Here is a 12,198-nt window from a genome sequence, read left to right on the forward strand (position 1 = left end):
GGCGGCCTCGTCCGGGGAGCAGGCGCCGGGGTTAACTTCGGCGGCGGCGGCGGCGGCGAGCGGGAGGCGGAGCCGGGCGGGGGCGGCCGCCGCGCCTCCCCTCCCCCCGCACACGCCGGGGCTTCTCAGTGGCCGCCCGAGGAGGAAGTTCCGCTCCCCGCCAGACCCGTGCGCTAGCAACAGCGGCGGCGGCGGCTGCGAGGGCGCAGGCTTTTGGGGGCGCGAATGCCCTTCGTGCCGGCCGTCGAGGGGGCAGCGTCGGAGCTCTCCCCGGAGCCGGGAGCCTGGGGGCGGCGTCGGGAGGCGCGGGCGTGCGAGACCCCCTCCCTGCGACTTCGCCCGGCGCCGCTGCTTCGCCTTCCCGGCGAGGCGGGAGACCTCCCTCCCCGTTGGCAGACTCCCGAGGAGCCCCTTATTTTTCCACCACCGAGGTGAAGAGATTCTGAAATCGAAGCGTCAGGGGTGGTTAAGTGAACCTTCTGCAACTCCTCGGATCTGGTCAGGCTCCCGTTTGGGGCGGCAGATCACATTGAAGCATCTCACTGGGGTGCCGGAATGGAAGACCCCACCTTGCATCCTTTCTGCAGCGTTGCTTGCCTCGTCCGCCGTTAGGAATGAAGAGGAGACTTGTGATAACCCGAGGAGGTACTGAAAGCCAAATGGCAGAGAAAATATCACAGGACACAAACTAGTGATCGTGTGGGGGCCACACACGTTTTTGAATGTAATTGGACGAGCGTGAAAGAGGTGCCCTATTAAAAAGCACAACAGTCCTTTAAGAGGAGCAAAATTGAGTTTCCCCATTTTTGCCAAGATTTTGAAGACTGTTCAATGTATTGTACATTTGATATAAGATGATAACTTTATAAAATATTCTGCCCGAGAGCGTAAACGATGACTACCCCGGCCCTGCTCCCTTTATCTGGACGAAGGATACCACCTCTGAACCTGGGGCCGCCTTCCTTTCCGCATCACAGGGCTACCTTGAGACTTTCTGAGAAGTTTATCCTCCTCCTTATTCTAAGTGCCTTCATCACCCTGTGTTTTGGGGCATTCTTCTTCCTTCCAGACTCTTCAAAACACAAACGCTTTGATCTGGGTTTGGAAGATGTGTTAATTCCCCATGTAGATGCCAGCAAAGGGGCCAAAAACCCTGGAGTCTTCCTGATCCATGGACCTGATGAACATAGACACAGGTTTGTTTATTTCAGAAGTTCTGATATTAACATTTGGCAGAGCAAGGTATGGTTTATTGCATCAGACCGGTCTTAAAAATTTTTCCTTGTTGTTGTTGCAGTAAAATGTAATTTTCCTCGAGTCGTTAGAGTTGTAGTTATTTCAGAACTGATAGAATGGAACCATAGACGGGAAGGGCTCCTAGAACCTAGTCCTCCAGCTCCTTTGTTTTATAGAGGAGAAACGTTTGTGCTCAGAGATGTAGTGCCTCATATGAACGTTTGGGAATGGAGGTATGAAAATTTAATCTAAAGAAATGATGACCTATGCTGTGCCTTCATCTATTAAGAATGTGTTGCATTCAGTCTTAGTGCCACCCTGTGAAATAGACCCATTGAATCCTGACCGCTTCTGTGAGTTTGTTCTCTCCCAGAGGGCTCTTATTCTCTGGCTTGTAGTTAAAGCTTAGTAGTGAATCTTAGCTTTTTAGGAAGGCAAACTATGGGCAGAATATACCTGTGGCGTCTTAGCCTACAGAAATATACTGATTTCTGTTATTGTCAGGGACCTGTTTTGGTGCTCCATATGGAATTAGTTACGTTAAAAATATCATTGAATCTTACAGTCATTTCACTTTGTGTTTTGTAACAAGATTTGGTTATATATTTTATTTTTTATAATGTGTGAGATGGAGTGTGTCAGGGAACTGTTGCAGTTTATTTGGTTAAAGGGATCACATTCTTTCAGATCACCAAATTGAGGGGAGCGCTCGGTGATTAGAGCCAAATTGGGGTAAAATGGGAGCTCTAGTGACTGTATCTTTAAATCATTTATGCAATTTGTGTCAGAAGAAGAGTTCGGGAAAGTAGTTTATTTTTCTCAAACCTACATTTTTTTTTTTAACTGTTAAATTCCCTCTTTTCCCTGTTTCTTAAAATAATTTTTGAGTGTGTGAAAAAAACTATGTGTTTGGATGCTGTTTTCAACTGACATTAGTTTTAACTTTTTATTAAGTAGGAGGTTTTTGGAAAAGCTGAGGTTCAGATGTGAGCCTAAGTTAAATACTTGGGATAATGCAGTGTTGTAATGACAGCTGGTTTTTCCTTATTCTCAATCTTGTTAATTCATTATTTTCTTCCTGATTCCTTGACTTTTGGCTGAACCTTATGGAGTAGTTACTTCTAAAACTGTTTCATGCCATTATTCTGTAACTAAATTTGGACTTTTTGCCATCATTTTCATCTTCTGTACTCTTTTGCATCAGTTCCTTCTGTTTTGCCCTTTGCCCTTCGCGACTTCGAGAAAATCTGATGTGATCTGTGAAATATGTTGCTGAAAAATTAGCACTGAAACTACTATTTTCCTGGAGAAACCTTAGTTCCCATGATTTTTATAGAAGCTCTGATAAACATTTGAAAATAAAGGGTGTTAAGACTGGCTTCAGATTTTTTTTTGACAACCACGCATAAACATTGTTTAACTCTATAATTATAGTAATCCGTCATGTACTGAGCAGTTTTCTTCACATTTTAAGTGTGGTCTAAAGGTTAAAATATATGCAGTATATGGCAACATCCTAGTTTAGAAATATTCACATAGAAAGATTCTCAGTTAAGTGGAGTTAAAATTTAAGATTTGAATGAGAATAGGTATGTCCATCTTATTCATGTTTTAAAAAGCCTACTTAAATCTCTCAAACAAAAATTCTTAAATTAATAGGACCGTGAATGCATATGTTTGTGTATTGCTATCCCAAATTCTTGGGTTCCTGAGTTTGGAGTTAGAGGGTTGGTTATTGAGTTCTCATAGTAAGGGATGGTGGGTGAGCCAGATCCTGAGTTTTGGATAGTAAGAGTCCAGGTAGCAAATGATACTTGTGAGAGTTTACTCCAGTGTATTTAGTTCCTGAATTTAAGAAAACAAGAATTCACATAGTGAGGATTCGGGTGAAGAGGGATCCCTGTATTACCTCTATACATATTTCTGTGCTTATATCAGTTTGTTTTTATCTTTGTTTTGTATGTCATTGATTGTTGCTTACCATATCTTAAAGCACAGTCTATCAATTTCTAATTTGACCAATGAAATCCATTTCAAAGCAGAGATCATTCAAATAACAAGTTTAAAATGTGAGACATAAAACATCAAGCTAATGCAGACACATTATCTTTATAAAAATCATGCAGAAAGATAGTATTTTAACAGTTAGTTGGTGCTAAAATCATACGTATTTTGGGTGTGGGTCAAAAAAACATCTTTCTTAATTTGAAAAGTACAAGTTGATAATTTATCTTAATTTTGTGTATGTGTAGAAGGGTGCAGGGTAGAGGGATGAGGAACCTTACTTTAATGGATAAGTAATGGAAAATAAATCATGGCCATTATTTCTTATTCACAGTCTTTAAGGGGTACTTGTTGCATTGACTTTTCTTTATTAATGAGTTAGCTTAGTATTGTAGTTAGGTGCTTAAGTTCTGAGTCTTGACTACATAGATTCATACCCTAGTTTGTCACTGATTTAGATACATGATCTTGAGTAAATTTTCATACTCTGTGCCTAAGTTGCTTCCTCTGGATGACGGCATTTACTTTACAGATTGTTATATTGAATGAGATAGTAACATACAAAGTACTCAAAATAGTTCTTAGTATTTAGTAAGTGGTCAATAAATATTAGGAATTATTATCAATAATTAGTTTTAATTGAATTACTTTAATATTAAGGCCACTTTAAATACCATACATGTTTCTGAAAAGTTAGATACAGATTAATATTTTAAAAGCATACCAGAATCTTGTTGTCTAAAGGAACATTTAAAAAAAAATTTTTTTTTTCAATATTTGTTTATTTTGAGACAGAGAGAGACAGAGCATGAATGGGGGAAGGTCAGAGAGGGAGACACAGAATCCAAAGCAGGCTCCAGGCTCTGAGCTGTCAGCACAGAGCCCAACGTGGGGCTCGAACTTACGACTTGAGCCGAAGACCGACGCTCAACCAGCTGAGCCACCCAGGCTCCCCAAAGGAACATTTTATAACCAAAGTAGTTAGTGGCAAATGTGTATTGCGTGTCTACTGTGTGTCAGGCCCTGCTTTAATGGAGCTTCCCATTAAAGGAGGAGGATGATGGGCATTAAATAAGTAAATTTATTGTTGAAGTATGAGGAATGTTATGAAGTTGTACTCAGTGCTGTCAGAGTACATAATGGTGCGATTTATCCCTGTGGATTGGGGTCATGGGACAGGCAGTGCCAATAGGGAAGGCTTCGTTGAGGAAGCAGTGACTGGCTCAGAGACTTAGAACTAATAGATTGCTAAGTGAACTAGAGATGTGGGAAAAAGTGGTCAAAGCAGAGGATACAACATGTGGGAGAACCCTAAGAAAAAAGCCTGGCACCATTGAGGACCTGAGAAATGTTCGGTATGGCTGGTGTGGGGCTAGGTGAAGACTACATGAGAGGTCAGATTTGGCCTTCTTGTTCAAAAAAGTATGGGTTAGTTGCCAGCTTTCACATATCAGGAGATTTCCCACGAAAGTCTAGATTTCTGATTTCTCTTGAAAAAATTAGAGGCTATGGTATTTTCAGATGGCAATTTTCAGATTCAGATCAGAATCCCTGGGCAGGCTCCTGGAGAGTCTGCAGTTAAGTATTTTGGTCTTTATCTTGAGTACTGTAGGAAACCAGTAAAGGGTTTTCATGAAAGCAGGGCAATGCCATAATCATTTTTTAAAAATTTAAATAATCACTATGATTGCAGTGTAAACACTGGATTGGAGAGGAGGAGGAAGAAATGTAAAATTAGAGTCTAGGTCACAGAGGAGATTGGCTTAGACCACACTGGTGATAGTGGAGGAGAGAAATTCGTGGAGAAAAGTGGTTGATTCACAAGATGTTGAAGTGTTAAGTTTCACAGAAGTTGATTGTCAATTGAATATGGGGGCTAAGGGAGGAGGAGGAGGCAGTCCAGGATAACTCCCAGTTTCTGGGTGACATGGCTATGGATTACTAAGACGTATATACTATGTGGAATGAATAATTTATATGATTGATGTTATATAAGAATTTAAGATAAAGCATTTTCATGGAAAAACCTGTATGTTCCCTTCTATTAAGTGGTTCACAAACAGTCCATAGTTTTCAGATGATAATAATGTAAAACACATAGTTTGATGTTGCTGATAATTTTAACATCTGTGATTTCAAGGTAACTAAAACAGGGGTCAGTTATCACACAACATGAATGTTGTTATAAATATACACTGGATATACATAAAGTATCATGTTCATAATTTGTGTACATAATAGACCTATCTAATTAAAATTTTACTTATTACCTTCATTTTTGAAACTGACATTTTATATAATGGCATTGTATAAATGGGCTTTGTGGTTTTTGTTTTTTAAATATTTATTTGAATTGCCAATGTGTTTCATCCTCTAGTCAGGATTTTGTTAGTATGAATTGAATACTTGAAGGTATGTTAACTTCTGATAGTTTCCTCAAACAGAAAGAACAAACAGGCTTTGGAGTTAAAGGGACCTAAAGTTGCATCTTGGTTTTACTAACTAGCTGTGAGACATTTTACTAGACATAATCACTATTGACCCTGTGCTGGCCAATGTGGTAGTCACTAATGGCATGTTGTTTTTGAACTTGAAATGTGTCTAGTCCAGATTGCAGTGTGCTTTAGTGAGAGTTTCTTAAGATTTTCATGTCATGATTTGTATTTTTTGCTTGATTCAGTTTTGCTTTTTATTGCATGAGTAGAGATTTAAAATCTCACTGTTGTCATTTTAATTTTAATATCCTTCCTTATTTCATCCCTCTTCCATGCCTTTCCCCCCTTATCCTGTTCTTAGGGCATTCTGCTCGTGTTTGGGGGAGGTTACATCATTTAAGTCTGCTGGACTTTCCCTTGTAATGTATTTACCCCCTTTGGCTGGTGGTTCTTTTTACCACTTCCCTTTAATCAGAGTCTGTTTAAAGGAACGTCTGTATATACTTGATATTTACCAACAGTCTGATATAGATGCCTTTATTGTGTGTGTGTGTGTGTGTGTGTGTGTGTGTATGTATATGTGTATTTGTGTGTGTATGTATATGTGTGTGTGTGTATGTCTATTTTTATTGAGTGAATACCCTTTTCACCTGGGTAGTTGGAGGACAAGTTGATCTGTGCAGCTCTCAGTGTAATTTCCTCTATTCTGCTGTGATACTAGCATCTTTAGTCCTCTCACTGTTTTGGTGCTAGAGAACATTTTTATGTAATTCCTGAAATGAGAGTAAGTTGGCTGCATGGACAGCTACTGAGGTTTTTGTTGTCTTGTCCTTATCACCTAGAAATCAGTTTCCATTCTATTTCCCACGCACTTCTCCCATCTCTAGGAGTTGCTCTCTAACTAACTAGTTAGATAATAAGGTAAGAATTGGGAAGAGACTGTGGGGAAAGACCAGTTAAACAGTGAGTGCTCTGACTGGAGGACTCTGTCCCATTTTTCCATTGGGACAGACCCTTTTACAATTGGGGTAGGGTAGTAGTTTGGTCATTTTTTGTTGCATGAGGTGAGGCTTGATTCTGGACACTCCAAGTGTGGTTATAAGTTAGTAAAGAATTCTTCCAAATTCTGATATGATGGCTCTTATTTCTTTGGTAATCTGAGGTTTTGTCATTTTCTGCATCTTTCATAGGTATTGATAGTGATTTGGAAGAGGCTGTGTTTTGGGGCTGCTCATCAGATGACATTTTGTATATTACTTAAAGTCTAATTCTGATCCTAAGCCAAATGACAGTGACCTTGCTTTTATTAGTTCAGCATTACAAAATCACTGAATATGTTAGTATATTTTTCATTTTTCTCCAAAATGAATAAAATATCAGTATGGTTTGGTTAAAATGCAGAATGCCAAGGTATAAATGCTGATTTTCATGTTGGTCAGTGAGTGTTGGAAATTCCAGGAGATGACCTACTGTACAGTGCTCCACACGTTGAATGTTAATATGTTAACGGTATTTATTGGTTGGAGTTAAATGCTTTAAGGAAATCAGATTTGTTCAAGCATTAGTTTATTTTTTTTTAAAAGCTATGGTAGCCTTTCCAGAATTTCTCTTGGGTTTTATAAAAAGTGTTCTAGGGCTATGAAATGTTTATTTACTCTTATTAATATTTCTTGGATTTTCTTATTTTAAAGGATCAAACATAATCTAAGAATATTCCTTCCAAATTATTAACATTGTCTTATGTATGTTACATGTAGCCTCTAGAACATGTAGTTTAAAATTCGATTTTATTTTTTATCAGCATCGCTTGTTGTAAATCTATGCTTCAGTTACTTTCAGTGATTTGCATTTAATCTTATTTCCTGATAGTGTTTTCTGATCTACAGGGTTCTTGTTAATATTAACTAATCATCACAGCTGAGATTGCCCAAATCCACTTATGGGTTTATTCCCTTACCTCCCCTGCCTGTAGGTAGTGTTTTTCCCGTGTACTTTATCTTTCTCACGTATGTCTGTGATTGCATATTTACAGTCATTTGCTTACTTCTCGGTCTCTCCTAAAAGAGCATGGGCTCCTTGAGGGCAAATGACTGTCTTTTATTTATCTTTATATCTCCAATGCTTGAAGTACACTTGGTCCTTAATAAAAGTATATACCTATTGAATAAATGATGTTTCATGGCAAGGTGACAAATTCCCCAAGAGAAGGTATAAACAAAACACCAGGAAGAATTGAAAAGTAAGAAGCAAAAGTAGGAGGAATGATGTCTTAAAGTGAGAAGCATATAGTCTTTAATAAAGGCCCTTTATAAAAAATAATTTAAAAAATTAGGGAAGAATTCCTGTTGACCCTATCTACAACATACTAATTCCTATCAATGTACCTAAGGTATTTTGCATGCCCTCAAATTGAATTTCTCCTTTTTAAAAAAAAAATTTTTTTTAACGTTTATTTATTTTTGAGACAGAGACAGAGCATGAACGGGGGAGGGGCAGAGAGAGAGGGAGACACAGAATCGGAAGCAGGCTCCAGGCTCTGAGCCATCAGCCCAGAGCCCAATGTGGGGCTCGAACTCACAGACCCGCGAGATTGTGACCTGAGCTGAAGTCGGATGCTTAACTGACTGAGCCACCCAGGCGCCCCTGAATTTCTCCTTCTTTAGGAAAAAAGGAGGAAAACAATGGAGAGCCTGTGATCAGTGTTTTCACATGTTTAACCTTTAGTTTTCACATCAGACCTGTTAAGTTAGGTATTACTAACCTAATTTTTACAAATATAGATATTATAAAATTGGATCATAGCTGAAAGTTGGCACGTCAGAAACTAAACATGTTCCCCCCACTCCACCCCCCAATCTGTGGTTTCTCTGTCCTCCGTTCAGTTACCTGCAGTCAACTGTGGTCTGGGGGCAGATGATTCTCCTTCTGACGTGTAAGGTCAGTAGCAGCCTAACACTAGGTCATCTCATCTCATCACACAAGTATCTTATCATCGTACATCATCATCATAAGAAGTGTGAGTGTGCTACAGTAAGGTATTTTGAGACAGAGAGGGTGACCACATTCATATAACTTTTTATTACAATATATTGTTATTCTAGTTTGTTATGAGTTATTGTTAATCTTTTACTGTGCCTAATTTACAAATTAAACTTTATCATAGGTATGTATAGGAAAACAACGGTATATATAGGGTTTGTTGCTATTTGTGGTTTCAGGCATCCTTTAGGGGTCTTGGAACTTATCCCCCACAGAGAAGGGGGACTGCTGTTTTCAAAATCGGTAGTACATGGTAAACATGAATTGATTAGCTGGGCAAATGTTCTGTTTACTACTGTTTGAAAATGCTAAAAAATTTTAGATTATGGTTTGGTTTGACACTACACATTCATTGGCCAGAACAATCTATTTTTACTATTTTTATTTTCCATTAACTGTGTACATTCTTTGAGAAAAGTTTATTTATTAAAAGAAATTTTTTTTGAATGTTTATTTTTGAGAGAGAGCGAGAGCACCAGAGAGAGAGAGAGAGACAGAGTGTGAGCAGGGGAGGGGCAGAGAGAGGGAGACCCAGAATTCAAAGCAGGCTCCAGGCTCTGAGCTTTCAGCACAGAGCCTGACGTGGGGCTCAAAATCATGAGCCATGAGATCACGACCTGAGCTGAAGTTGGACGCTTAACCCACTGAGCCACCCAGGCACCCCAGAAAAGTTTATTTTGATTGCCATTGAACTTTGCTGGAACATGTTTTCCTTTTAGAACATGGCTGTAGTGAAGAATTTACAGATTAGATTCTAGGATTTATTATAAGAAAAATCTCCTTTAAAGGTTATTGATTTCAGTGATTTATCTTGGGATTTTTGTAGTCCAGGAGAAAGGCATCATTGTATATTTAAAAGAACATTGGGCTTGGCGTGCTGGGTGGCTCGGTTGCGTCTGACTTCGGCTCAGGTCATGATCTCATGATGTGTGAATTCGAGCCCCACACGGGCTCTCTGCTGTCAGCGCAGAGCTGGCTTTGGATCCTCTGTCCCTGCCTCTCTGCCTCTACCCCATTTGTTCTCTCTCTCTCAAAAATAAACAAACATAAAACAAACAAACACCCCTTCGGCTCAGTGTTAAGAGATAGGAGCTCTAGTTTCAGCATCGTCCTTACTTGTTAGAATGTATTTAGATAAGCTGTTTAATTTCCCTGTGCCTATTTATGAAATAAGGGAATTGATTGAATCTTTAGATTGCTTCCAGCTCATACATACGAAATGCTAATAATTTCATGAAGTATGGAACTGAAGAATGTGCAGTAATTTAAGATATCACAAATACTATGAAAACAAAATGTGTTCTAAATAGGAATTAGCAGTGTCATTTTTATATATAAAAATTAAGGTTAAAAATCATTTTATATGTGAATATAATTCATTTATATATTCTATAATGAAATTTGTACCAATTTAAAAAGTGTAAATGAATGAAATGCTATTTTATACATTCTTGATTCTCTTATGTTTGAAAAGTATTTATTGAACTTTTTTATTTTTAACATTTTATATGCTGGCCTGAATGAAGGTAATAGGTATATTTACAGAAGTATTTCCAGGTGTCATTTTTGAGCCCAGTTAACAATCCCATCTCTTAATTTGGTATCTAAGTCTTTAGGATAGATGCTGTGGAAAACAAGCATCCCTGAGTAAGTCAGGCCTCAGACCTGTGAAGGCTCTTATTACCCTTGATGGAAAATTTTCCTTGATTTTCTAACATTAATACTGAGAGATGCCTTTGAAAGTGTCCATTCTCTTTTATTTCCCATATCTAAACAAGAACTTTAAGGACAAGTTATGTAAAGAGTTAAAGAAACAAAAGGACATGAAGTAATCTGGAGACTACAAAGAACAATGTGTATATTGTTTTTCCTTTTGCATTTTTGACATTTACATATTTATAAAATCAACCTTTATTACCTATGCAGATCTCTTGGCCTCTCCTTAGTGATAATGAGGTTACTGTTAAAAAAACACTGGTCACATTCATTTATTCATTAAGGGTTTTTGAGTATTATGTGCTAAGCATTATACTAAGTATTGGGGATTATGGAAGATTAATTTTGACTTGGACACTACTCAGAAATTTAAATCTTAGATTCAAATCTTAACATCATTCTTAGAGTATATATTATATATATATATATATATATATATATTATCACCTAGGTGAGCCTCTGGCGCATGCATTTAGGTCATTGGCATTTTTTTTGAGAGGTCAGATAAGTTACCATCTTCTCTTTCCTCCCCTTTGTTTTTCCCTAGTGAATTTATGTCATTAATTTATCCATTTCTGGAATATGGACTGTGTTATCTGGAAATAAGGTGCAGTTCTTTTTCAGTCAAGAACTAGGCACTGGCATCTGAAAAAAATATGCCAGCCAATTGAGATGTGGCACAATTGCGTATATTTAGGTGTCTAAAACTGTCTATATAACTATATATATTTTATTTGTAAAGTTCTGTGTGCCATACATGACCTTTTAAATTATTTGGCAGTAAGGTGGCATCAGCTACAAGGACATATTTGTTGGTATGTATAATAATAAATGTGAATAATTTTTCTCTTAATGAGTGATGCCATTAATAAACATTTATCTTTTCATGACCTGGATTTTTCCCTCTACTTAAAAAGATTGGTAATAACCTTGAACATTGAGTGGCTGGTCCTTCTTGCACTTGCACTGTTTGTAAGTCCAAATTAATAGAATTTTTATGAGGAACAACTTGATAGTATTAGCTAATTTAAAGTGCATATCTTTGGTTCAGTACTTCTTCTGAGAACTTATTCTTGGGAAATCTTCACATCACTGCACAAAAAGATGTTCCACTGTGTATGTAAACCACAATTTCTTTATCCATTCATTGAGGAGAGCACCTGTTGGGATGAGCACTGGGTGTTGTATGGAAACCAATTTGACAATAAATTTCATATTAAAAAAAAAAAAGATGTTCCAAGAATATCCCTTGAAGCTATAACATGACATTTTTAAATGATTTAAATGTCTGTCAACAGGGGATTACTTACGTAAATGGTAATAGATCCCAGTATGTGCATAGTTTTTTTTTTTTTTTTCTTTTTTTAACCCCCTCTGGATCTTTCTGGTTATTCCTGAAAGCACCACACTATTCTAATTTCATAGTTTTATAATAGTATGTTTTGATATCTGGTATAAGTTCTCTGTAATGTTGTTTTTTAAAGAGTTATAAGCATAAATAAAAGTCTTAACATAATATTACTGTCACTGTAGGTGCTATTTAAAATGTTAACATTTTCCTTTTTTAGCTGAAAATTACCCTTCTTGAGGCAAACCTCTAGTCTGAGTTTGACATTGTCTTAAGTACATGGTTTTATACTTCTACAGCATATATATTGATATAAACTATCTCTATAAATAAGTTTAAATATATAATTATAATATAGTTTTGCATGTTCTTAAACACAGTGTATATCATTCTGCATGTTTTCTTTTTGCTCGTCATTCT

At 37.6% G+C, this 12,198-nt stretch overlaps 1 protein-coding gene across 4 annotated transcripts in view; it reads left to right on the forward strand.

The window, feature by feature from the left end:
* The first annotated feature begins 650 nt into the window (after positions 1-650).
* MAN1A2 (mannosidase alpha class 1A member 2) overlaps positions 651-12,198 on the forward strand; it is a 176,080-nt gene continuing 164,532 nt past the window's right edge. For all 4 annotated transcript variants that reach the window (XM_027058270.2, XM_015076677.3, XM_053214669.1 and 1 more), the window contains exon 1: positions 651-1,196. In XM_027058270.2, the coding sequence (XP_026914071.1) occupies positions 895-1,196 (302 nt within the window). In that variant the 5' untranslated portion in view covers positions 651-894. The remainder of the gene's footprint in view (positions 1,197-12,198) is intronic.

Source organism: Acinonyx jubatus, chromosome C1 (assembly GCF_027475565.1).
Source record: "Acinonyx jubatus isolate Ajub_Pintada_27869175 chromosome C1, VMU_Ajub_asm_v1.0, whole genome shotgun sequence".
Lineage (NCBI taxonomy): Eukaryota > Metazoa > Chordata > Mammalia > Carnivora > Felidae > Acinonyx > Acinonyx jubatus.